The sequence below is a fragment of the Squalius cephalus genome (genome assembly GCF_949319135.1).
Source record: "Squalius cephalus genome assembly, chromosome: 21".
Lineage (NCBI taxonomy): Eukaryota > Metazoa > Chordata > Actinopteri > Cypriniformes > Leuciscidae > Squalius > Squalius cephalus.
The window spans coordinates 19,781,422-19,809,201 of NC_137142.1; the positions used below are offsets into that span (position 1 = coordinate 19,781,422).

A 27,780-nucleotide genomic window follows, 5' to 3' on the forward strand; every position below is an offset into this window, starting at 1 on the left:
ATTAAATGTCATCGGACCTCAAGATAAAGGATTCATTTAATTTTGTTCCTCACTATAACAATTACTCAAGTTGACAATGACTGACAAACCAAGCAGACACAAGGAGATCAATACGGTGTATCTGATAGAATAAGTATCATATCATTTATTATTAATTATGAAATCATTTATATATATATTATAATTATTAATTAGGCCATGAGGCCTTTCTGTGTGAAGTTTTTGCATGTTTCCTCCTGGTACTCTGGTGTCACCCACAGTTCAAGAACATAGTTATACACCCGTGTGTGTGAGAGCCCTGTGATGGACTGGCCATCTGTCCACGGTGCTTGCCTCTGGCCCTTGCCATAAGCAGAAATCTTATGAGTGGACTTGCAGACACTACATTTTATTACACAGCAAAGACAAAACATTTTCAAATGTATATTTAAACATTGTTATATTACACCTCTGTTATATTATATTATGCTTATACACTACCTTTCAAACGTTTAGGCTCAGTTTGATTTTATTTTTTAGAAATGAATACCTTTTATTCAGCAAGGATACATTAAATTGATCAAAAGTAATAGTAAAGACATTTATATTGTTTCCAAAGATTTTTATTTTTCAAATAAATGCTGTTCTTTTGATCTTTATATTCATCAAATAATCCTGAAAACATTTGTTCAATTTCAACAAAAATATGAAGCTGCACAACCGTTTTCAACATTGATAATAAAAAGAAAATATCCTTGAGCAGAAAATCAGCATATTAGAATGATTTCTGAAGGATCATGTGACACTGAAGACTGGCGTAATGATGGTGAAAATTCAGCTTTACCATCACAGGAATGAATTTATATTAAAACATATATTAAAATAGATAACCGTTAGATTAGATATCAGTCTCTAATACATCTTGCATACATTCTATTGCTCTCAACATAAATTCTCTCCTCCAGAGATGACAAAGATCTTCGCATGTTTGATCTTGCAGATTGCTCAAATATGTATTCTGGGCATGACAGAGATGTCGTCATCCTGTCTGGCAGACTTACAATAAGTTACTTTCGATTTGTCCTTCACATCTACACGGTGACTGGACCTCCTAATGCAAAGGGAAAGAGTGGACATGCAGTTCTTCTGGAAGTTCTCATTCATGAAAGCGTAGATAATAGGATTGTTGAAAGAATTGGAAAAACCTATGGCCTGTGTGACAGCAATAATCATATTGATTGTGATGTCATCATACTTCTTGTTCAGGTAACCTGGAAACAAGAAAGTGAAGCTGAAATTTGAAAGAAGACACACTTTGAGGCTGTAATGTGCACACTTTGGTAACACTTTATGTTATGGTGTCATTGTTACAGTGTAATTATATATTTAAGTACTGAGTAATATTAATTAAGTGCATGTACTTACTATAGAGTTAGGATATGATTAGGATTTGGTTGAGGGTTAGATGTAATTATGCAAAATTTACTCTTATTACTATTGTAAGTACATATGTAACAAGGACACTATAAAATAAAGTGTTACCAGATATTTAACTAGACACTTTGATGCTCTTACTGTACTCAAACAGCATATGAACTGTATGGAAAGGTGCCCAGCAGACAGTAAACAGCACAACAATGGTGACCATCATCTTGATGGCCCTTCGCTTCTTTCTGTTGCATTAAGAGGGAGGATTGCATAATGAGTGTCTGATCGTAATCATTAGCAGCACTTAAATATTTAGTCAATTATATATTAAAAAGAAAACATTATAAAACAAGCAATAGTCATTTAGATCAGAGGCAGTCATATACAGTGTGTGCTGATATGGTAAAAAAGATTACCTGAACATTTTGCTAACCTCCCTTTGGTTCATGGCATTGAGAACTGAGTCCCCAACTTGTTTGCGAATCCAGAGCTCAATGCCAATTCTGGTGTAGAGTATCAGCATGGCCGCAAGTGGCAGGAGGAAGAGGAACACTAGAATGAAGGTGGCATACTCCTTCCTGTGGGCGCTCGAGCTCCAGCGCTCCTGACAGCATACATGATGGAGATCATACAGAAAGTCATATTTCACCTGTACACAGAGGGATTTGAAATAACAAAGTAGACTATGAAACCCATTATAAATAGCCGTGGCATATGAAATGGACTGATGTTATTATGTGAATAGTCTACACAGTGGTGGTCAAAAGTTTGGAATAATTAAGATCTGTTAATGTTTTTGAAATAATATTTCTTATTAAAGTTTCTTATGCTCACCAAGCTGAATTTATTTGATCAAATAATATTGTGAACTATTATTATATATTTTAATTTATTCCTGTGATGGGAAAGCTGTATTTTCAGCATCATTACTCCAGTCTTCAGTGTCACATGATCCTTCAGAAAACATTCTAATATGTTTGAATTAATATCAATTATTATAGGTGCCAAATGAATAATAGTGGTTCTTATTATTATCAATGTTGTTTTTGCTAATTAATATTTTGTGGAAACTGTGATATAAATATTTTTTCAGGATTCTTTGATGACTTTTGTTATTTAAAATTTTTTTTTTGTAACATTATTACTGTCACTTAATGAGTCCTTGTTGAATTAAAAGTTATGACTAACTTTTTTAATTAAAGTTAAAAGTTAAAAGAACTTAAAATAACTTGTCTTTTTTCAACACACCTACAAACACCTACAAATTAAAAAATATGAATTATTCCAAACTCTTGACCACCATTGTATATACTTTTTTCCACAAGGCACCTGACAACCTTTAACAAGCAACCTTTAACCTTCAACCCTGGGGAAATCCTCAAGTTTGTAATGTAATACACCCACAGAAATCACAGTACATCTATGCAGTGCCTGGATGCTAATGTTTGAACAAGCTGGCTGGGATGTTGAATTAAAAAAGGTATGTGAATGGAATTTTTTCCAAAAAAAAAAAAAAAAATATCTGAGCAGTACCTCTAGTTGTTGAACAAAGAGCATTGGGGATCCAATCACCATGGCTGCAATCCAGACAACCACTAACACAGAAAGAGAACACTATTGAGATGCTTTATTAGATTTGTAATGCAAAGTATGCATTCAAATACTGCAAAAACAAATCTACATACCAAGCATTCGGTACGCTCTTTGTGGGGTGCACTGTCTTTTGATTTTCAGAGGGTGTACAATCCCCTGGTACCTCTCCGCAGCGATGCAGGTCATAGTGAGAATGCCAGTCACAATAGCAGTGGTCTGAACGAAGGGAACTGTTTTGCACACCAACACACCTACAAACATGTACATGTTTTAAAGAGTTAAATTCCAAAGACAGTCTTTAGCTTAGGCAAAAATATTTTATTATATTAAAACTTTTATAGAAAATTGTATTTTTTTCTAAATGATGAAACAACATTTAATCAAAGATTATTTGGAAGAACTTGGCATGTGTGTTTTAAATGAGGTTTAGAAATGTTCTCATTTTTGTAATTTAAGACGAATTGAACCCTTATAATCAGCTAAAGCTTACAGTAACCCAATTCGCTGGAATGAAACAGATGTTGGAGCAAACAAAACGTGCAAAACAACATAAGTTACTGCAAATTCACATCTGCATACATCCTTACAAACTTTGTTTTATAGACTAATACAAATTATTTCGAAATGACACTCACCCCCAAACCACTCAGAGGAGATGTTCTGTAGCAGAGTGAACGGGATGCAGAAGAAAGATATCAGAAGGTCGCTGACGGCTAGAGAGCAGATGAAAATATTTGTGGCAGTCTGGATCCCGCGCTTTATTAAGACAATATAGACAACCAGACTATTGCCAATGAGAGCCAGGAGAAAAATCACCGTGTAAACAATAACAAACGTTGTTTTGGCGCTGGCCGGTAACTCAGGGATGTAAACCAACGGCTGAATCTGGTACGTCTCAATAAACTCCCGACGAGTAAGATTGTATAATTGTAGTAGTTGCTCCAACACTTCGGGAGTAATCTTCATATCCCCCATTAAGCTGTTTTTTTTTTTAAATGGGCCGAAAGAAATCAAGTTCTACAAAGAGCAGACTGTCTGTTAGTCAGTTCTGCTCTGCTTCTATTTCGTGTCTCTTCACTACTAGGACATAGCAGCTCCCGAATCCCTTGGTGTGGTTTATTTCATGCGACACGTCGGCTGTTGTGTGTCTCAAAACCTATAGTGAGCTGATTTATGAGCGTCATAGACTGTCTATAGGTAAGCTCACTGAGTGTGGAGAGTGAGACAGTCATTTGCTCAGTGGAATCAGGACATCACATATTTACTTTTTTTTACGTGTTTCCCCTTTGCAGAAGGCAGATTTAGCTATTACAATTAAAAGAACGAATAAATATTAGATGTGAGAGTATTAGATTAGAATATTTGAAGATTATTATTATTATTAGATGTGATAGTTTCGTTAAACACCTTGTAAATCCAAATACAGATTCTTGAGACATGGGACAGAACTTTGCTTAGAATTAAAAGCCAAAATAATTTATACTGTCTAATCAGTGAGGGATTAATTATCTCAAGAATGTTGTAGTATTTAATTTATTTTCTCTTTGTTTTTTATTAAAGTGCCCCTATTATGCTATATATTTTAAAGGTTCTTAATTTTGTTTTAGAGTTCTCCTACAACAGGGTTACATGCATCAAAGGTCAAAAAACACTTTCATTTTCTCATAATATACATTACACATCACAACATTTTTCAATGATTCTTGACTCAACCGAAGAGTCTCTCTAAACCCCTCCTTTCTGCAAGCCTCTTCTCTGATTGGCCAGATGGTCTACCGCTTACAGTGTGTGTTGGAAAAGAAACATCTATGACCATAACTGAATTTCAGCTCCGGAGGTTTCCTAAAGCTCAGCAATTGCATACACTGTAAAGACAGTAAGGATGGCATCGATTTTATATCAATCTGAGACCGAGTCCAATGATGAAACATTAGAAGAACTAGTTATTCAACCCGAACCTCCATTACAAGGATGACTTGAGGAGGGCGTTTCTCAGTGATGCACTACTCAGTTTGTAGTACATAATGAGATGTTTCAACTGGAAGTCCTCACCATCAGCATTAACAGGTGTATGTCCATCAACAAACTGATATGTACATTTCTTATTTATTTAGGTGCACATAGAACTGTAACAGCGCATACATTTGCAGAGCACTAACGTGAATGACTGATGTAACATTAAAGCTCTATCCTTTTTCATTACTCAAAGTAGTAAGAACGACAGTGTAATGTGTATTTGATTGGAGTAGTTCACTTTAAAATGAAAATTAGGCCTACCCCATATTCACCCTCAAACCATCCTATAGGTGTATATGACTTTCTTATTTCAGACGAATACAATCGGAGTTACTGGTATATTAATTAACATCCTGACGCTTCCGAGGTTTATATTGGCAGTGGATTGCAACTATCAGTATGAAGCTCAAAAAAGTGCATCTATCCATCATAAAAGAACTCCACACGGCTCCGGGGGGTTAATACCAAAGACAGTTAAAAGAAATGGACACAGCGACCCCATTGGATTCATCGGAGAAAAGTCAATTAGAAGCACTCACTTCCTGATGGCTGAGCGTACTGCGCAGACTCATCTATCGTGAGTAGTGGTGTCCATGAGCTAGGAGCAGGAGCAACTTTTGCTAAGTATTCTGATTAATTATTTTGTAATTTTGCATCCACGTCCCCCCGATTGCCCGCGAGCTTCTCCTCCTGTCTATACGGTCATTTCTCTACTGTACGACAGAGAGTCGCGTGGTTATGACGCAATCGTTAGCCTATTTTTACAAAAACTGCATCTACAGGGCCATAGATACAAGGTAATGGACCCTTTTATACATTTTCGTGTTTCTTTAGAAATGAATATTGGACAAATTTAGTCTTTAAACGCCTCAGATGTAAAGTTATTCGCTGTCAAAGTGACGCCAAAATGAATGGGAGTCAATGGAATGCTAACAGCAGGTGATGGTCTGCTAATCAATGGCGGCCCCCGGGGAAGCTTCAGTTTCCGGCTTATAGATTACCCCCTTGGTTAATACAGGCCTTCTGAAGCAAAGCGATGAGTTTGTGTAATAAAAATATTATATTTAAAATGTTACAAAGTAAAATTCTAGCTTCCGGCCAAAAACAGGCTACTTGCGCCTAAAGCGCAACTTATGCGAGTAATGCAACGTACTGCTGATATACGCTATGCCATGATGCACTACGCTACTTCCGACATCACAAGTTGCGCAAGTTGCACTTTAGGCACAAGTAGACTGCGTATGTTTGTTTGGCCAGAAGCTAGTTATTTTACTTTATACATTTTTAAATATGAAAATTTTTCTTACACAAACTCATCGTTTTGCTTCAGAAGGCCTTTATTAACCCCCCGGAGCCGTGTGGAGTTCTTTTGTGATGCATGGATGCACTTTTTAAAGCTTCATACTGATGGTTTCAATCTACTGCCATTATAAATCTTGGAAGCATCAGGATGTTTATTAATATAACTCCGATTGTATTCATCTGAAAGAAGAAAGTCATATACACCTAGGATGGCTTGAGGGTGATTAAATCATGGGGTAATTTACATTTTAAAGTGAACTATTTCTTTAATTATCTAGTGCATTAGATGTCTTTTTTAGGTTTTAGGTACAAATGAGAAATAATGAATCCATTATAAACATATCAAGGTTAACATCATGTTATTAGCCCTCCTTGAACCCATGGATGTGGAGGTTTTCCATTGGCTTTCATCACTGGGGTCTGTGATGATGTAAGTATTACCATGGAACCAGTCAGTCATTTCAAACCTTCACAATAGAATATTGACAACCACCAGGAGCAGCTTGTACATCATTAGTGCATCAATAGTGGCTCTTTGTATTATTACTCTCAGAGATTTCAAGAAAATCGGTTGTATCCTTTGAGGAGCACTTCAAAAGTGTGAAAAGCCATTTCTATAGGTGTACTCCATTCAAAAACAAAATTAAAAGATTTCTGCTGAACTCAGTGGCAGCTGTATGTTGTTGACATCAACCACAATACACACAGTTGCTCTTATGAGAGACATAACACATGATCAATAACAGAAAAGAATTGCATTCCGATTAAAATATGGCACAGCAGGCAGCTACTTCTGTTAAAAAGATTGGGGTCAGTAAGATTTTTTTTCTATTAATCAAAAAAAATCCTGAATAATTATTTTTTCAACATTGATAATAATAAGAAATGTTTCTTGTGCACCATATTAGCATATCAAAATGGTCTCTGAAGGATCATGTGACACTGAATAGAATTATAATGACTACTGAAAAATCAGCTTTACCAACACGGGAATAAATAGTATTTTATTAAATATATTAAAATAGAAAACTTAAATTGTAAAAATAATACACAATATTACTGTTTTTACTGTATTCCATATTTGATCAAATAAATGCAATGCATTTAAAAAAAAACTGACCAACTCCAAACTTTGTAAAGCATATTTCCATATTTTTTTCTCAGAATTGCATGATTAAACTTGGACATATTGGAAAGACAATAACTGATAATGAAATTACATTCTTAATCATGACATTTCAGATGTCATGATGTTCAGATAACTGATATTTATACATATTATCTTTTGTCACATTAATTGCCAATTACCACTTGACATCAGAGCACAACATTGCATTATGACTGAAAGCCTCTCTCAGTTGTAAATTGCCACAGAGCAGTTTTGGGGCATCAACAAACCTTAGCACTAATGAGAAGACTGTTGATCTGTTGAAATGCAGGTCCTGCTCCACTGTCTAAAGGGATCATGAGAGCATGAGATCTATGTCAGCTGCAAGGTCTAAACCTCAATTGTAAGCTAAAAGAGAAAGTCATTAAATCACTTTATTTTTTATATAGAGCAATGTTCTGTTTTTGCATTCATTTCCCAGATTCCTTTAATTAGAGGTTGCAGCATACAGTATTTGTACTTGTATTAATAGTGCTATAATATTATGATGAGCCTTCTAGGGGTTAGAATAAATTTAGGATCAAAGTGCTTCTCATTGTCGAACACGGATGAGGATCATTACTGTGCGAGTATAATCAGCATCTTAAAATCAAACCACAGTTTCCAATTAGCTGACTACAAAAGAGTGAACACTTGAAGAAACCATTCATTTAATGAAATTCTCCCTCATTAGTTTCAATCTAAACACAATAGGCATTTCCCAGGCGAAACAAAAAAATATCAACAGACTGCGACTGATCGCACATTATTTCTTGTATACATAATACATAAAATATTGTTGACACATTTACATTTCTGAAATCAGTCTATCATATAAATATGATTAATGTGCAATGTCCACATTAAACAATAAATGGTTTTACTTAAAATGTCACATTACAAAAATGACTGTATGAAATATTTGCATTTTACTCAACATTTAAAAAAACACTATTAATTTTTGAACAATTTAATTAAAATAAAGCAACTAACAATTTCACCTTGAGCAATATTTAAGCCATTTCAGTGAAAAGCGTTTTTCTTTTATGAGACGCATATTATTTCCAAACATTCTTATTAAAATGCATAAGATTCAATAATTACCTCTCCATCATCTTGCTGGTATGGCAGTGGTAGTAAAAATAAATTAAAAAGTCTTTTAGCATCATTCTGTTCAATGCTCCTGGCAACCCTGTCCTCATTATACAGTCTATTAAACCCAAACGCAACCTCAGCTCCAGTTGTTTCTTCATGTAATGAATTAACTCTGAATTCAGAGTCTGACATTTCGACTGTCAATATTCTCTATTATTATATGTGAACTGAAAGTACAGGACAGGTGACTGGAACGTATGAATAGCTATACTCTAGATTGTGTCATGACGAAACATTGAGAAAACTAACAACTATGACGCGATTTTGAGTAGTTTGATGACTATAAATGACAAGAACTGTCAATTAAAAATCAGTTTGTTTTCATTTACTGCCACAATCGCACTGACGCATGAGTGGCAAGGTTCTTGTATTTGGAACAGTGATGTTGGCAGTATTTTATTACATAGACAGGATATATCTGGGAATATTTCACAACAGCTGTCACTGCCTCACATCCAAATATAAAAATGCATGGGGCTGATGTATTATTTAGCTAAGATGGAATTTGGAATATCAGCAAAAAAAGAATTCTTAAAATATCTTTATGCCAAAATAAAAAAAACTGAGGATTGAAGGAAGTAAAATAATCAAAGAATGAAACAGACAATGTTTTCAGTCCCCAACAGTGAAGCACTGGTCTCCTGACACATGCAGGGTTGTTTATAATCATGACATGAGACACAAAAATAACAAGAGAATGCTGGGAGGACACTGCAGATGGTAAATTACAATATGTATGAGATACAGTTTCTCAAAAGCACATGGCTTTTCAGTCTTCACTGTTCCTGAGAGCCAAGCAGGGTTCATTTCGACTTGTCCACAATCCTTTGCACACAGACATCAGCAATATGAGCTTGGAAATAAGGGAAAAGAAACAAGACGCGTTCTGTGCCTTCTTCTCCCTGTACCTTCCTTTTGTGAAAGAAGATTTTTTAAATTAATCATGACTAACATTTCTTTTTCTTGCAGGCTTGACATTTGTATATAACACTTTACTAACAGTTTAGTGGAAGTTGGAGGCTAGACGGCTGTCTAAATATAATGACCTGAGTAACAAGCTGAAGTAATCAAAAAAACAAAACAAAACAAAAAGTTGCTTTGCCAGCAGGTTAGTGGAACACAAGAGACCTTATTCCCAAGTGATAGTGTTCATAGAGGACGAGAAGACGTCCGACGTTATTATTAGTATTATTAGTATTATTATTAATACATGGCAATGGTCAGTTGGCCATTATTGCAAAATAAAACCTTGAATAGTAACTGATATACGGTCGAGGGGCAGCAGGAGGAGGAAATAAATGACATCAGTTTGTTCAGTTTAAAACTTCAGGCTATTAAAAAAAGAAAAAAGCTGCATGTGCTCTTTTCTTCCATATTAGCTCATTTAACTGAATGACATTATGAAATGATCCTTAATGGGCTCTAATGGACAAAAACACTACTTTTATGTAACGATATAATGAAGCTAATTGTTCTATAAATATATATAAAAAGGGTAATTTAATAACCACATACTTTAATGCAAATCACTTAAATGTTTTATATAATGCGCAATGTGCAAATGTACCTTTTAAAGGTCAGCATTATAAATTTTATTCATATTCATGTTGTTTATTTTAAGCTATCGGTCTTCTGTGTTTGTTGTCTTGTGTTTTTTAAGGGCAAAACATAACCCTGCAAAGCCAAAAATGTAAGAAAACAGGATGCATTAAATCCCTTCTTGATTTAATGAGTCTCGACAGAAATTGTAATCAAAAAACATTTATAAAATGCGAGTCAGTTCGACACACTGTGCATTTCTAAATAAGTTCCCCTCGCATGGGAATAGACTGGACACTGTGTGGGAGCCAGCGGAAACGGAGCCTGGTCATCGGAGAGTCGTCAGGGTTCTCAAACTCAGAAAAGCCCAGATGGTTGAGGATGGTATAGATGCCAGCTCTAGCTGCCACCTGCAAACCAGCAAAACTCATGAATGCATTTCAAACACTTAAACATTAAAAGGAGTAATACATTATACTATAGGTTCTTCATTGGGATTGATGGTTCCATGAAGTACCTTCAACATCCATTGAACCTTTCCATTGCACAAAACGAGCAAGCTTTACACATGTAATTTTCAAGTCTCGTAGCTGTTCACTTGTTCTTAAAGGATGGCAGGATGATGGTAAAACACTTCTGAAGCCTTGACAGAATGCTTAATTTACTTCACAAAGAAGAAAACACATATAGTACTGAATCTACCTTAAGAACAATTAGGATTTTTTTCTGTGTAAATCTGAGGAAATATTGTTCAGAGGGCAAATAAGGTTTTGATAACCTCGTGTAACTCAAGCTCAACTATATCGGTTAGAGCAAGGTTCGTCAAACTGCCTTCTAGAAACCAGCAAGAGGTTGCTAGGTCTGTGGAAAATTTGAGAGAAAACTATTTTTTACTAATTTATTTTTGTCTTAATCATAGTTAACATCATTTCTTAAGAAATCAAATAAATACACTGCACTTTCCAAAAGTTTGGGTTTAGTAATTTAATTAATTAACTATTTTTTTAGCAATGATGTATTCAATTAATAAAAAGTAACAGAAAAGACATTTATGTTACAAAAGATTTCCATTTTTTAAATAAATGCTGCTTTTAAACTTTCTATTCATCAAAGAATCCTGAGAAAAAAGTATCACACTTTTGCCACCAAAATATTAAGCAGCACAACTGCTTTCATCATTGATAATAAAATTGTTTCTTGAGCACCAAATCAGCATATTAGAATGAGTTCTGAAGGATCATGTGATACTAAAGAGTAATGATGCTGAAAATTCAGCTTTGCCATTACAGAAATAAATTACATTTTAAAATAGAATCAAAATAGAAAATGTATTTTAAACTATAATAATATTTAATAATATTACTGTTTTTACAGAATATTCAAATAAATGCTGCTGTGGTGAGCAATTCTTACAAATTGTTTAAAGCAATTATATTTACAGAATTCTATATTATTTCTCTTCCATTTTCATTGTTTTTAAAGTTCAAAAATGGTTCTAAATAGATATAAATAACTATTAAATAAAACATTTTTTTCAATTCACAGCCATAGTTTTAATAGTAAAAATAAGAAAACACAAGGTGACCTATACTGTATAGTCTTCCAATTTTCTTCTACACCGTAAAACCAAGTTTAAAAGCCGTGGCTAAACAAAGGTTTGACTCAAGAAACCTCTAAATGAGATGGAATACATTTACAACTTCAATATTGACAGACTGACATTTTCTTATGAATGTTTAACTCAGAACTAGCACAGTGAGTCTGAAGCCATGTTCAGCCATTCATCAAGGTAGGCTTAGATAGGCTTGTGTGTTGACTGTTGAGTATGGGTGGTAGGTTATTGCTTGCATAAAAGTGAGAGACTTTTGTGAAGCTGGAATTTTTAGTGGAATTTGGAAGTGGAACGCATTTTGTTTTGCTTTAGTATTTTGAACAACTGGAAACAAAGAAAACTTGCGATATAAAATAAACAAGAAATACTTAAGATTCTGCATATTTACTAGGTCACTGAAATGACTGAAAAAAAATCTAATTTGCATTATTAAGTGCAGATGTGGTCATAATGTCTGATATGATTAAGCTCGGAATTCTTTAACATTAAATTGCTAAATTAACAGTTTAGTTTAAATATATTTTAGTTTTCAATTAAAAAAAAAAACTTTAATTTTATTTTAAAAGAAAAAATATTTGAAAAATTCATTTTAGATATTTCACAATTCAGAAAGAAAATATTTGCTCTGTCAATTAGAATACACTCTAAGTAAGCATGAAAAACAGCTTGTATGTGATATGTTTCTCTTCCTAAAGAAAGCAAGCGAGTCTGGCTTCACCTGGTACATCCACTGGCTGAAGGATCGCCTCCAGGAGTCTTTCTTCTCCAGGTGGAGGTAGCAGTTAAACAGGATGAGATAAATGTAGCGCTCGAGGTACTGTAGGCTCCTTAACCGCAACCACTGAGCATCAGCCTCCGATTTAGCCATCTTAATCTGAGGAGGGAGAAATATGTTGTTATTCCTCTAGTTGCCCTCTTATTTGTGACAAAATCCTTATGGCATGACATAGTTTATCAATGAAGATTATCAGTTCAGTTCTAATCTTCAATATCTGTTCAATTCGGTAAGTTTGTTTTGTGGGTGCTATAAAACAGCGTCTGAGATCTACACAAACAGGGGCTAAACAAGTGATCACACCAGTGTTTAAAATGAGGTGCACATTGCTGAATTGACTGCTATCCATATTCAGCAACTTCTGCTCTAGAAAGTTAGTTGTATCTATTGAATATAATCTCATGTAGACATTTCCACTAGACTCATTTAAAATAGATTATAACAAACAGTCTCTACCGTTTTCAAATTAGATAATTTACAAAAAATAAGGTTGAATAAGGTCAGTTAATGTTACATGTAAATGATTCACCCAGCAGAGAATTTATAAACTTTTTTCACTTTTTCCATGTTTTATCAGCAGAGAAAGTAAGGGAGATGACAGGAAAGGACAGGAGAAAAGGAGAGAACAGCATTGGGGATTTGAGTCACCTGCATCAGCATCAAGGGACATCGTTTGACTAAGTAATTTAAATCAAGTCACTTTTGACCTGTTATCGCAAGTGCGCTACCTGCCAGGCCATGTCTGAGACCAGTTGGAATATGTTTAAAGCCAAGTATCTTTCACAGTTGGTATAGTTTTCACTTCACCCATTTTCTTTTGACTTTAATATTCTACAATGGGTTCCAAAAAAATCAGTTTCATTACAAATAAATTATTACTGATTATTTAAAAATGTACATGAATATAAATCCACAGGTTAAAGTTTTGAAAAAAAGCCCAGACTTTCAGCATGAGGTCTTCAGATTTTTGGAACTGACTGTATATCAAGAGGACAAAAACAGGTGCAAATTGACAAGCAATTCACACAATTTCACAGAATTAATCAAGAATTTCAGATGATGCATATCATTTAGAATAAGGCAGCGGTGCCTCTAAACTAGACTGTACATAAAATCTCTATAACAAGCCTTGCAGAAATGCGGTTCATGCCATGTACAATTGTTACATAACTGTCATTATGTAGGTGATCCAAATGAGTTGCATCAGTACATCAGGCCATATCTGCAGGGTTTTTCAAAGCAGTCTTTTTGAAAGCTCTCTGCTTATTTACGTCACTGTTTTCAAGGCCTTTGAGTAATTCAGCCTCAAATTAAACACATTCAGTGTGCTTTCGCTTAATGCACACTTTCAGATGCACTGCAATGGGCATTAATAATCTCTTTGGCTCTTTGAGTGCATCAGTAAAAATGAGAGAATTGTACCTCTATGAACTTCTCAAGGCTACTATATGTTAGCTACAAAGACACGAGCTATGGAAGCCATCTATTATTCACTTATTAACTACCTTTTTTACAGTCGACTTTTCATGTTGAAGATTATGCAAGCAAACACATAAAAAATAGTCCCACGAACCACATAGTAGATACAATAAAACTATTATATATATATATATATATATATATATATATATATATATATATATATATATATATATATATAAGGTATAGTATAAGATATATAAATATTAATCAATTTACCTGTCTGTAAGTGGATATGATGATTTCCCGTAAATGGAAATGCATTGGTGTCATTGTCTCACTAACAACATCTAGAGCAGCATCCACTTCTCTCTTCACACAATGGCCATCAGGTAACACCCTTACCACCTGCATCACCACCTGAACACATACACATGGGTCAAACTTCATCATATAAATTTACAACCCCAAATCAGAAAAAGTTGGGACACTGTACAAATTGTGAGTAAAAAAGGAATGGAATAATTTACAAATCTCATAAACTTATATTTTATTCACAATAGAATATAGATAACATATCAAATGTTGAAAGTGAGACATTTTGAAATGTCATGCCAAATATTGGCTCATTTTGGATTTCATGAGAGCTACACATTCCAAAAAAGTTGGGACAGGTAGCAATAAGAGGCCGGAAAAGTTAAATGTACATATAAGGAACAGCTGGAGGACCAATTTGCAACTTATTAGGTCAATTGGCAACATGATTGGGTATAAAAAGAGCCTCTCAGAGTGGCAGTGTCTCTCAGAAGTCAAGATGGGCAGAGGATCACCAATTCCCCCAATGCTGCGGCGAAAAATAGTGGAGCAATATCAGAAAGGAGTTTCTCAGAGAAAAATTGCAAAGAGTTTGAAGTTATCATCATCTACAGTGCATAATATCATCCAAAGATTCAGAGAATCTGGAACAATCTCTGTGCGTAAGGGTCAAGGCCGGAAAACCATACTGGATGCCCGTGATCTTCGGGCCCTTAGACGGCACTGCATCACATACAGGAATGCTACTGTAATGGAAATCACAACATGGGCCCAGGAATACTTCCAGAAAACATTGTCGGTGAACACAATCCACCGTGCCATTCGCCGTTGCCAGCTAAAACTCTATAGGTCAAAAAAGAAGCCATATCTAAACAGGATCTAGAAGCGCAGGCGTTTTCTCTGGGCCAAGGCTCATTAAAAATGTACTGTGGCAAAGTGGAAAACTGTTCTGTGGTCAGACGAATCAAAATTTGAAGTTCTTTTTGGAAAACTAGGACGCCATGTCATCCAGACTAAAGAGGACAAGGACAACCCAAGTTGTTATCAGCGCTCAGTTCAGAAGCCTGCATCTCTGATGGTATGGGGTTGCATGAGTGCGTGTGGCATGGGCAGCTTACACATCTGGAAAGGCACCATCAATGCTGAAAGGTATATCCAAGTTCTAGAACAACATATGCTCCCATCCAGATGTCGTCTCTTTCAGGGAAGACCTTGCATTTTCCAACATGACAATGCAAGACCATATACTGCATCAATTACAATATCATGGCTGCGTAGAAGAAGGATCCGGGTACTGAAATGGCCAGCCTGCAGTCCAGATCTTTCACCCATAGAAAACATTTGGTGCATCATAAAGAGGAAGATGCAACAAAGAAGACCTAAGACAGTTGAGCAACTAGAAGCCTGTATTAGACAAGAATGGGACAACATTCCTATTCCTAAACTTGAGCAACTTGTCTCCTCAGTCCCCAGACTTTGCAGACTGTTATAAAAAGAAGAGGGGATGCCACACAGTGGTAAACATGGCCTTGTCCCAACTTTTTTGAGATGTGTTGATGCCATGAAATTTAAAATCAACTTATTTTTCCCTTAAAATGATACATTTTCTCAGTTTAAACATTTGATATGTCATCTATGTTGTATTCTGAATAAAATATTGAAATTTGAAACTTCCACATCATTGCATTCTGTTTTTATTCACAATTTGTACAGTGTCCCAACTTTTTCTGATTTGGGGTTGTATATCTACTGTATCATATCATTCAATTTGCATTTACAGATCACAGGTGGATTTAAGTTTATTAATTATTCATTTAAAATGTTCAAATATTACAAAATGTTTGTTTTAAGGTTGGCAGTGGCAGCTGTTTAAAGATACATGACCTGAAATTGTACCTCAAACTCTCCTTTGGTGTACTTGGCGTCTGGAACACTTACAATCTCATCTTCTTCACACTCAGGAAAGCCCTGCAGGAAACAGGGTGAGGTTTATGAAACTGATTTGAGCTCAGTTCAGACATTTTTCATTCATCTAATCAGTGGAGGTGATGTGAGGTGAGGTGAATACCCTGGAGGTGAATACTTGAACTCTCGCTTCCTCTCTCCACTTCAACAGCCGATAGCAGAAAATGACTTACATTAATGTGCCACAGGGTGAGAGTGGCAATGACCATAGCTGCAGTAGTTCGGTCTTTCCCATCATGGCAGTTGAAGATGAAAGCGCAGGTAGGGTCTTCAGCCAGACTACATTTCATGGCCTCCAACAACTGGTCAAAATCCTGAGAAAGAGCAACAGCATTTCAACTAAAGTGTCAGATCTATACCTTGCTTTATAGTGTACTGTCTTACCTCTTCTTTAGGTGCACAGCAGTCAGACAGGGGAATCCGGTGGTAGCTGAGACCTGGATGAATGCTCTTCTGATGGACGAAGAGCTCCTCTATGGTGTGACAACTCCTAAACATCCTCATCTGTTTATCCTGCTCTGTAATCACCTCCAGCCACTTCTCACACCTCAGGACATCCTGCTTCAGTACCAGCTCCATTTCCTGTAGAGACGGCCATTTACCATTGCTAAAACTTCTCAGGTTCTTAGATCACAGCAACAAATCTTGTAGGTGAAAATTTAAAAAAAAACGCTCATATCACATTTCAGACAAAGCTATTGTACATGTAACAAAGAAAAATATTTAACAAGACAGTATGTGGACCAAATATTTAATTACTTGTGTAATAAAATATGGCCTATAAGACTGTCAATGAGCCACAATGTGTACTTACACTACATACTTGCCTAATTTTTAATGGGGAGTATCTTTTCAAATGAAACTCAATATTAATAAGGGATAATAACACTTTTTTTTAATTGATTGAGTAACTCACCTACTCGTGTAAATGCTTACACCAGTAGGTAGCAACAAGTATCCTTTTGTGTGTCATCACTTTTGATTTATTTTTAAAATGTTGGGGTCAGAAAGACTTTATTTTGAAAGAATTTAATACTTTTATTAAGCAAGTATGAATTAAGTAGATCAAAAGTGACAGTAAAGAAATTCATAATAATTTCTATTTCAAATTATGTTTCTTTGAACTTTTTATTCAATACAAAATTATGAAAAACAAACTAAGCAGCATAGCTGTTTTCAACATTGATCATAATAAATGTTGCTTGAGCACCAAATCAGCATATTAGAATGATTTCTGAAGGATCATGTGACACTGAAGACTGGAGTAATGATGCTGAAAATTCAGCTTTACCATTACAGGAATACATTACATTTTAATATTAAAACAGAAAATAATTATTTAAATACTAATAATACTTCACAACAAAATTACTGTTTTTATTGTATTTTTGATCAAATAAATGCAGCCTTGCTGAGCATAAGATACTTCTTTTAAAAACATTAAAAAAAATCTTACCAACCCCAAACTTTTGAACAGAAGTGTATATCTATGGGCGTAACATTACAATTTTTTTTGGTGAACCGATTCAAGTCACTTGGATGAATCAGAATCCCCACCACTATACATTTTAAACACACATGATTTGTTGTTGCAAGCTTTAGCAGGTTTAGCCCCTGTATACTGCACATTGTATTGAACTGTAAATTGTTCTGTGTTGTATTTCATTGTACTGTGTTGTATTATCTACAACAGTGGTTCTCAACTCCAGTCCTCGGGACCCGCTGCTCTGCACATTTTGTATGTCTCCCTTATTTAACACACCTGAATCAGATCATCAGCTCGTTAAGAGAGACTCCATGAACTGAACTGAGTGTGTCAGATAAGAGAGACATACAAAATGTGCAGAGCAACGGGTCCCGAGGACTGGAGTTGAGAACCACTGATCTACAACAACTTTGTCCAGTCCAGTCATATAAAGCCATAGAAATAAAGACTATCCTCTTTAATTCCATTTAATAATACATACTACTACTACTACTACTACAGATCTTCCCTGAGCAGAAACGCACCTGGAGCTGCCGCGGATGCTGAACACAGACGGGAATAGGCTGTTCCAGACAGTCTGGCTCTCGTGGGGTGAACATTAGTCCATTTGCCTCCAGCGCAAGCTCCTCCTGCAGATTCAGCCAGAGAATTGTGGAGTGCCCTCGCCTCTGGTCTGTCAGGTAAGACATCACAACAGCAAGAGCCTGAAATGGGCACAAACAAGCTTTGATTATTGTACAGACAGATGCCATTTAGAAGACTGAGCAGCTGAAATGAGCTTCAGAAAGGATTTACCTCAGAGTTTGGCTGGCCCATTCCATACAGGGCCATTTTTGAAACACGTCTGAAATTGACCACTTTCATCTCCTTGGCTGTACTGAGCAGATCCGTTGCTAAAAACTCACTGGACACCTTTCAAAAAAAGTTATTATGCGCATAAGTGCATGCCTATGTTTTAGGAGAATCTGCTGTGCTACAGGAGAAGAAGAAGGAGGTCACAGTTCGAATCTGATAAGACCCGGGCTAGAAAATCTCATGATAATTCAGTCTAGGCTTTTAGAAAGACTGACATATCAGATCAACTCAAGCAAGAAAAAAACTATAACATTATGCAAGTGAACAAACTCTAGAATAACTGTGAACATTTTATCTGTTATAATATTTAATCTATGTCATCACCACAGACACAGAACATTCCCCTAACATTAGTGTATGGTTCCCCTTCTGTTATGTTTTAGGGAAACCACTTCCTAACATTCTAGGAACTTTATTTTTTAAGGTTTAGGCTTTCTATAACCATAAACTAATGTTCTGGGAACCAAAATTGTTCATTGTGTTTGCGGTTGAGCCCTTACCAGAACTCGAATCCCATTGGTTATAAGGTTTGCTGGTGCTGAGAGTTCTGAGCTATCCATGCTGGCCAGAAGTCTGTAGATCCAAGCGTTCATACACATCCACTGACTGAAGCTCTGGGGAAACGCCTGTGGATACTACAGAGATGGAAAAGACAGCTGATAATGCAGATATTATTCAAATGATGGCATATTCTGGCAGACATTGCTGCTTTTAAAAATGATATGTCGAATTTAGTTAGCAATACCTGATCATGAAGATACGCATTGAACACTAGTAGGTACACATAGCGCTCGAGACTCTGCAGTGTTCTTTGCAGAAAATAGCCTTTTGTGCTGCTTCCCTGAAAACAAAAAAGTGTGAATGACACAAATATGTGACCATTTAACACTTTCATTTTTACATTAAAGCAAGTTTAACAGCAGTTAAACAAAACAGACACATTAATGTTTTAGACTCACTTGAAACTGGAAGTTTTTTCCAATGCCTTCCAGCTTTAGTTTGTTTTCATACACAGCATCTTTTATGTTATGCATCTCTGAACACATAGCAATAGCATCATCAACCTATGGTGTATACATAAAAAAGCACTTAATATGATTTACATAAAACCATTCATTAAATCCTAAAGTGGTATGTTTTGTAAGAAGTAAAAAGGCTTGGTTTCTGTTTACTTCTATTACTTTTGCAAATGAATACACCCTTGAAAGCAATTGGACCACTTCATGAACCATGAGTTATATAAACATCATTAATACGCTCTAACCTCATCAAGGAGTTGTTGACCTTTAGGTAGGCGACTGATTAGCAACTGAATCACTTGGAAATCCAATTTGTGTTCACTCTTCTGTATTTCCTGCCTGTGAAAGAAATGGAGACTAAGTAGAACTAAAACAGAGAAATGCACTTAAAACAATTTAATTACAGTAAAGTGTTATTAGTTCATAAGCAATGCTCTTCTTTGGTAAACAGTACATTAAACGGCACTAACAGTTTACTATAGGTACCTGGGGCTCTTTGATGCCCCCTGCAGGTGATGTAAGACTAAGGCTCCCAGAATTAAGCCAAGATTGGTGCGTCCCACCCCCACCTGGCAGCTGAAGAGCAGTGCAGGCAGAGGTCTGGAGCTGTCCCGCATCACAGAGAGGTTTGGGGTCTCCTGGAGGGCACAAAGGTGGGTGAAGAACATTGGCCAAACGGAAATACAAGTGAATAGCATAAAACTATGTCATTCATACCACAAATACATAATATGTGACCCTGGACCACAAAACCAGTCACATGGGTAAATTTTCTGAAATTGAGATTTGTATAGCATATGAAAGCTGAATAGATAAGCTTTCCATTGATGTATGGTTTGTTTGTTAGGATAGGGCAATAGGGCAATATTTGGCCGAGATACAACTATTTGAAAATCTGGAATCTGAGGTTGCAAAAAAATCGAAACATTGAGAAAATCGCCTTTTAAGTTGTCCATTTATGTTCGCAATTGTGCTGCATTCACTCACAAAAATAAATGTTTTATATATTTACGGCAGGAAATTAAAAAAATATCTTCATGGATCATGACCTTTACTTAATATCCTAATGTTTTTTGGCATTAAAGAAAAATCGATAATTTTGACCCATACAATGTATTGTTGGCTATTGCCACAAATAAACCTGTGCGACTTGTGACTGGTTTTGTGGTCCAGGCCACATATATTGTATTTGTGATACGAATGACATAGTTTTATACACTCACCTAAAGGATTATTAGGAACACCATACTAATACTGTGTTTGACCCCCTTTCGCCTTCAGAACCGCCTTAATTCTACGTGGCATTGATTCAACAAGGTGCTGAAAGCATTCTTTAGAAATGTTGGCCCATATTGATAGGATAGCATCTTGCAGTTGATGGAGATTTGTGGGATGCACATCCAGGGCACGAAGCTCCCGTTCCACCACATCCCAAAGATGCTCTATTGGGTTGAGATCTGGTGACTGTGGGGGCCATTTTAGTACAGTGAACTCATTGTCATGTTCAAGAAACCAATTTGAAATGATTCGAGCTTTGTGACATGGTGCATTATCCTGCTGGAAGTAGCCATCAGAGGATGGGTACATGGTGGTCATAAAGGGATGGACATGGTCAGAAACAATGCTCAGGTAGGCCGTGGCATTTAAACGATGCCCAATTGGCACTAAGGGGCCTAAAGTGTGCCAAGAAAACATCCCCCACACCATTACACCACCACCACCAGCCTGCACAGTGGTAACAAGGCATGATGGATCCATGTTCTCATTCTGTTTACGCCAAATTCTGACTCTACCATCTGAATGTCTCAACAGAAATCGAGACTCATCAGACCAGGCAACATTTTTCCAGTCTTCAACTGTCCAATTTTGGTGAGCTCGTGCAAATTGTAGCCTCTTTTTCCTATTTGTAGTGGAGATGAGTGGTACCCGGTGGGGTCTTCTGCTGTTGTAGCCCATCCGCCTCAAGGTTGTGCGTGTTGTGGCTTCACAAATGCTTTGCTGCATACCTCGGTTGTAACGAGTGGTTATTTCAGTCAAAGTTGCTCTTCTATCAGCTTGAATCAGTCGGCCCATTCTCCTCTGACCTCTAGCATCAACAAGGCATTTTCGCCCACTGGATGCCCACTGCATACTGGATATTTTTCCCTTTTCACACCATTCTTTGTAAACCCTAGAAATGGTTGTACGTGAAAATCCCAGTAACTGAGCAGATTGTGAAATACTCAGACCGGCCCGTCTGGCACCAACAAACATGCCACGCTCAAAATTGCTTAAATCACCTTTCTTTCCCATTCTGACATTCAGTTTGGATTTCAAGAGATTGTCTTGACCAGGACCACACCCCTAAATGCATTGAAGCAACTGCCATGTGATTGGTTGATTAGATAATTGCATTAATGAGAAACTGAACAGGTGTTCCTAATAATCCTTTAGGTGAGTGTATTTCACAGACAGGGCTAAGATTAAGCCAGAATTAGGCCTTAGTTGAATTAAGACATTTAAGTAGCTTTTATAAACGTGCCTTAGAAAAAAAAAACGTACTGGAGTTCTTCTTGAGACAAAACAATGGACCTGTCATGGTTTAAGATATGTCAGTGCAAGCTGCTTTCAGTTAAAACAGCTCAAACATGCATTTTAGTTTGGGACTAGACTTAGACCTTGTCTGTGAAACCGGGCAAATAAGTTACAACTCTGTATACATTTCTGTAACCTCAAAAGAGAATACATATTCATTCTTGGCTGTGTCAGTCCAACTCTGATAAAAGGAACATAAAATTAAGATGGAAAAGATGGAAAAATCTTGCCATTTCCTGATCATGAGCGGATACCTGAAGACATTTTTCATGGTGTTAAGTTAACATTTATAACTTTTGTCAGCGTTTATATGGTTTTCAAAGATTGATGATTGGTGACAGTGAAATATAAATAAAGTTTGCTGGCTAGTGCTGGGTTCTTGGAATGAATTATTGGTTCAGTGACACAAATCATCAGATATAAATAAACCAGAGCTCACATGGAGTTATTTTAAACTTAGAAAGAAGAGGGAGAAAAAGGATATATAATATTCATAGAGGTCTTACCCTGAGTATATTAACAAAGGAATCAAATGTCTCCTCCAGCGGTGCTCCTTCCATGGGAAGCGGTAATCTGTAATATCTAAATTCATAAAAATATATAATCAAACAATATATAGAATAAAAAAAATCTAAAAGGTAAGATTAATTTTTATTCATATATCGGCATACATTTTGCCAGGTTTTTATTTAATATACAACAGATTTCTTTTATTTATTTTTTATATGAATATCTTATTAAAAGTGTCTTGGAAAGTTTTTCCCATGCCATCATCGTTTATTTTTTATACTTTTCAAATGCCTTTTGTGTACAGTATTGTTCAAAGGTTTGCAGTCAATAAGATAATTTATTTCAAATAAATGTTGTTCTTCTGAACTTTCTATTCATCAGTGAATCCTGAAATCAAATGTATCATGAGTTTCACAAAAGCACAACTGTATTCAAAATAGTAATAATTTAATAATAAGAAGTTTCTTAATGAGACACTAAAGACCGTAATAATGTCTGCTGAAAATTCAGCTTTACCATCACAGGTATAAATTACATTTTAAATATATTAAAATAATATTTCACAAAATTACGTTTTTTGATCAAATAAACAGCCTGGGTGAGCATCAGAGACGTCTTTAAAAAACATTTAAAATCTTAGCGAGCCAAACCTTTAAAGGTTTGAACACATTTATTATGTAATAAAATATGAGGAAATACCTGTGTAACAGTTGACTGAAAAGTGGTCTCTTGTAGACCTCCTCAGTGACATGAATGTCCTCCTCTGACATAATCTGAACATGCTGAGGTTCATCTTTAAAATGCTCGATGTCATTATAGACATAGAACATGTTTTCACTCAGCTTGGCAAAGTCACACAACTGGCGAAAATATCAGAGAATTAAAACCTGACATGGAACAGACACTATGACACATTTCGCCATAAAAGGATGGCAATCAATCCTCCTCACACAACTAGTTCTGCTCTATAACTGACCTCTTTTCGGATGGAGAGCTCTATTTGCTCTGCACTGAGCTCTCTGTCCAGGTCATGCAGGTTCTCATGGAGGTTTTCTCTTCTTCTGGGAGTGTACGGAATAAAGTCTCCATCTGAGCGGAAGAACACCACTGGCTCCTCCCTCACGCAGATGAAAATCACCTCCTGTTCACATATTTTGCGAGATAAACAGCATTTCATCTGAGATAGTTATTTGAAGGCCTATTTGCTGAACATATGGTAGTCAAGTTTGGGAGTCGGGACAGAACAAAATCACCATTTTATAGGGGAATACAGACATTTGATGTAGGTTTATGCTACTTAATAGCTAACAAATATAATGGTCCTTACAGCAAAAAACACTTTGGGACCCTAAAGTGTACTGTATCCGTGCCTCATTGCCTTACATCCAGAGGTGGACAGTAACAAAGTACATTTACTTGAGTACTGTACTTAAGTACGCTTTTTGAGTATCTGTACTTTACTTGAGTATTATTTTTTCTGGAAAATTTTTACTTTAACTTCACTACATTTGAAAGACAAATATCGTACTTTTTACTCCACTACATTTCTGTCAAGGTCCTTGAGTAGTAACGTCAGTCAGGGGATGATTTTGGTTGCAGGGGTTGCATTTTGGTTGGAAATGAAAGTCGGGTTGATGTCAGAACCCGGCTGATGTTGGTTTCTGACGTCAAACCTATTTTCATTTCCAACCACAATACAACATTGGAGATTAACATCAATCTGACGTTGGATTCTGACATCAACCTGCTTTTCATTTTCAACGTTGGGTTTGGTCTTCTAAATGCGAATTTTGTCATTGTTTTGGAGCACACTAGCTTATAGATAACAGTAAGGCTAACATATTCATACTAAAAGCCAAAAAACTTTAAATAGGGCACTATTTGAGGGAACAACTATTTGGGTGCTTGAAACCATTGTGGGCGTTATTGAGTGCACTTATTCAATCCCACTACTGGAACTGTGTTCTAGAAATAAATTTGATATTGATACGAGGGTAGGTAGGCAGGCATAGATTTAGAGGCAAAAGGTACTTTAAGTATTACACACAACAATGCAACAATAATAAAACAATGCATTGACAATTACTTTTTACTTTTGATACTTATACTTTTAAAAACGAGTAGGCTTCTTCTGTACTGTTACTTAAGTAAAAATCGGTCTTTACAACTTTTACTTGTATCGGAGTAATATTTGACCAGTAGTATCTGTACTTTCACTCAAGTAAGGAAGTTGTGTATTTTGTCCACCTCTGCTTACATCCTACTCATAGGACCACTCACTGACCTCACAGCCGTCAATCTGCAGTCTCTGGAGGACCTGTTTGAAACCATTCAGGCTAGGTTGGCCCATTCCAAAAAGGGGGTAGTTTCCCTTGACCTTGCGGAAGTTGGGGGCCCCGTGACTTTTTGTAGTATTTAAGACATCAGCTCTATTGTATACATCCTGTATCATAAAAAACTCCCCCTGGAAAACATAAAAGCAAGTCATAAAACATATTTCATCGTAAACGACAAGGAATTTCCATGCACTGACATCTCCTGGTCATTACTGCATTGTGGCTCGAGGCTTTTCAAACATAAGCATTAAATATTTAGTTTAAATCTCAAAAAGACAAACATACCAACACTAGGTAGTGCTCAGGCAGAAGGTCAGATATCCTTCCCATCGAGTAGTTGGAAGATTGGATCTTGTCATGAATCTGAAACTCTTCCCTGCAGTTATTTCTGTATAGAGACAAAACTCAACATTTTTGAAATGGCATACAACTGATAATACATGTTGGTCTTATCCTTTAATTCAAGGTGAAGTTGTTGAGGACATCCACAACTGTTTTCACTCAAAGAGTAACACACAGGCGTGACATTTTGTGCATAAGTGGGCACTTACGGTCAGTTTTAAAAAGCATCACGTTGCACTTGTCACTTACGTGATGACAACAGGGGCCACCTTGTTTGTGATGATGGACTTAGCCTTGCTGTTGCGAATGTTCACCGACTGTAGTGAGCGCCTGTGCTCGGCCATGCTGTTCCCTTGGTGATCAGCCTGGTGTGTAGGTGCAAGCGGAGCAGCCTGGGAAGTTGCACTGGCACTCGTACCCATAATCTGCACAGAGCTGGAATGAGGATTTATACTGTGACTAATATAAAGTAAACAGGCAGACATGTTAGTCATTTTACATGGGGTTATTTCTTACATTGGCACATTTTAAAGGGCCAGATGCACTTTGTGCAGTGAGAACATAACGATCCAATGTCCACAACAAAAACCCCTAATAAAACACATTATTGAAGCTTTATAATCTCTTTGAATATATTCCACACACCTAAAAGTAAGTCAGACTATTAAATTGCATGTGCACAGCATCTCTGTCATGTTATTTGATTGTTAAAGGAATGGCTTACGGTCTCACAGCTGTGCCGCGTGTGTTCACATCCTTTGGTTTTTGCATCTTATTTTTCAGCAAGGGTTCAGGTCTCTCTTTAAGTGTAAATCCCACAAAACAAACTCAGTTTCCTGCTGCTATCAGAATATCAGCATAAACTTGTTTCAAAACAAACCACCACTGAAGTTTTGCTAGTGTCTTTCTTCTCTTTCTCGCTCAGTGCTTCTCTGGTTCTCTTCTCACAGTGACAGGATAACAGTTCCAACCCTTTTGGGGGCCACAGAGAAATACAGTACATCTGGCAACCAGACGACAGTGTGGGCGGCTCCAGACATTCACAGGGACAGCCCATTCAAAGGCCATGACGGAGACATTACAGAAAGCCAAAAGTGAGAAGAGAGTGCCAGATCAAACATGTCTGATGCCTTTGCATCTACTGAAATCAATTGAAAGTGTTTGATGTCAGTCATGAAGCAAATGAATCTCCTCCATGGATTTTAGCGATAATGCAGTTAATTAAACAAATCCTGTTTTCCCCCCTACTCCTTCATAAGATCAAGTTTGTGCCAGATAGATATCACTGGGAAATTTATGATAGTTCTGTGAATGTCATTAGGACATTCCTGCTTAATGTTTATATAACTGGCTGGTCTATTGAATGTTTGGGATACTGAGTCGCTGGCACCAAGTGCAGGGCTTGATTTAAATTCCAGTTGTGCCAGAGTATCACGGTCACAGAACAAAAAACAACAACAAAAAAAAAAAAATCTCTAAATATGGATGGGAAAGGCCCCGGGATGAATGTGTACAAGGCTGCACAGATCAGTGCAGATATTCAGTGAGTGGGAGTGACTAGTGATTGGCACATCCTCATTCACGCTGAGAAATGAGGAGCTTGAAAACGACAACATTTGTTCATTTAAGCTTTCAATCCAAATCACATTCTGAATTTGAAAATACTGAAACAATACAGGTACAAACATTAAAGGGATAGTTCACCCAAAAATGAACATTGTTATCATTTACTCACCCTCAACTCAAGTTGTTCCAAAACTGTATGAATTTATTTCTTCAGTTTTACACAAACGAAGATAACCAGTAACCAAACAGTTGATGGGCCCCTTTGACTGTCTGGTTACCAAATACCAGAATTCTTTAAAATATCTTCTTTTGAGTTTGGCATAAGAAAGAACTTCATACAGTTTTGGAACAACTTGAGGGTAAGTAAATGATGACAGAATTTTCATTTTTGGGTGAACTCGCCCTTTAAGAGGCTGTGTAATAATTAGACACTGTAACAATAAAAGGTTTTATAATCCAGGCGAGTCAAGGGACCTGTTAATATAAAAAACAATATATTCTCTGAACCAATGCTTAGTAACCTTCGATAATAACAATAACAATTTTTCATTAAATTAGGCTAACTAAGAGTTAACTTATCGTATATTTTTCAATTCACTACCTTTACAAAGTATTGCCACTACAGCGAGAGATTAGTTTGTTTAGGCCTACTGATGTATTTAAGCTTTTTTTTTTTTTTTTTGCGGCAACTGTAAATATGATGTCTTCATTTGTTTCTTTTTAGCCCTAAATAAAATAAACTATAGAAAAATGTGGAAATAAAGAATATTTAGGTATTTTATTTGTTCACTTTTTCTGCATGTTACATCGATACGCCAGTAGACGGCGAGTAGTGACAAGGTGAGTC

The 27,780-nt window shown here is 36.3% G+C and overlaps 2 protein-coding genes across 3 annotated transcripts; both read right to left on the reverse strand.

The window, feature by feature from the left end:
- Window positions 1-592: 592 nt before the first annotated feature.
- qrfpra (pyroglutamylated RFamide peptide receptor a) lies at window positions 593-4,123 on the reverse strand. 2 transcript variants are annotated; one of them, XM_079855689.1, is made up of 7 exons: window positions 3,636-3,987; window positions 3,093-3,251; window positions 2,941-3,002; window positions 1,824-2,056; window positions 1,555-1,652; window positions 1,185-1,250; window positions 988-1,090 (listed from the first exon to the last, which is right to left on the reverse strand). In XM_079855689.1, the coding sequence occupies exons 1-7, from the start codon at window positions 3,973-3,975 to the stop codon at window positions 1,071-1,073; spliced, it is 978 nt and encodes a 325-aa protein (XP_079711815.1). In that variant the 5' UTR covers window positions 3,976-3,987; the 3' UTR covers window positions 988-1,070. The 2 variants fall into 2 exon arrangements, with proteins under 2 accessions (XP_079711814.1, XP_079711815.1); XM_079855688.1 differs by having other exon boundaries at window positions 593-1,250; window positions 3,636-4,123.
- A 4,467-nt stretch (window positions 4,124-8,590) lies between these two features.
- On the reverse strand, window positions 8,591-26,339 carry pald1b (phosphatase domain containing paladin 1b). The gene is made up of 20 exons (XM_079854575.1): window positions 26,092-26,339; window positions 25,617-25,802; window positions 25,311-25,413; window positions 24,974-25,153; window positions 23,666-23,830; window positions 23,389-23,549; window positions 22,686-22,761; window positions 20,092-20,243; window positions 19,851-19,944; window positions 19,546-19,650; window positions 19,332-19,427; window positions 19,087-19,221; window positions 18,527-18,643; window positions 18,256-18,435; window positions 16,630-16,827; window positions 16,419-16,559; window positions 16,177-16,248; window positions 14,245-14,385; window positions 12,490-12,645; window positions 8,591-10,569 (listed from the first exon to the last, which is right to left on the reverse strand). The coding sequence occupies exons 1-20, from the start codon at window positions 26,136-26,138 to the stop codon at window positions 10,420-10,422; spliced, it is 2,655 nt and encodes an 884-aa protein (XP_079710701.1). The 5' UTR covers window positions 26,139-26,339; the 3' UTR covers window positions 8,591-10,419.
- Window positions 26,340-27,780: the final 1,441 nt, after the last annotated feature.

Bases quoted from the DNA above. Each gene is read 5' to 3' on its own strand.
- pald1b (XM_079854575.1), bottom strand. From the start codon at position 26,138: ATGCAAAAACCAAAGGATGTGAACACACGCGGCACAGCTGTGAGACC. The intron at 23,550-23,665 runs GTCAGTTATAGA...TATTTTCGCCAG, and splicing joins AGCTCTCCATCCGAAAAGAG to TTGTGTGACTTTGCCAAGCT. The intron at 22,762-23,388 runs GTATTTCCTCAT...TTATGAATTTAG, and splicing joins TTCAGTCAACTGTTACACAG to ATATTACAGATTACCGCTTC.
- qrfpra (XM_079855688.1), bottom strand. From the start codon at position 3,975: ATGGGGGATATGAAGATTACTCCCGAAGTGTTGGAGCAACTACTACAA. The intron at 2,057-2,940 runs GTACTGCTCAGA...CTCTGTGTACAG, and splicing joins TCTTTGTTCAACAACTAGAG to GTGAAATATGACTTTCTGTA. The intron at 1,251-1,554 runs GTAAGAGCATCA...TCTTGTTTCCAG, and splicing joins TCATATGCTGTTTGAGTACA to GTTACCTGAACAAGAAGTAT.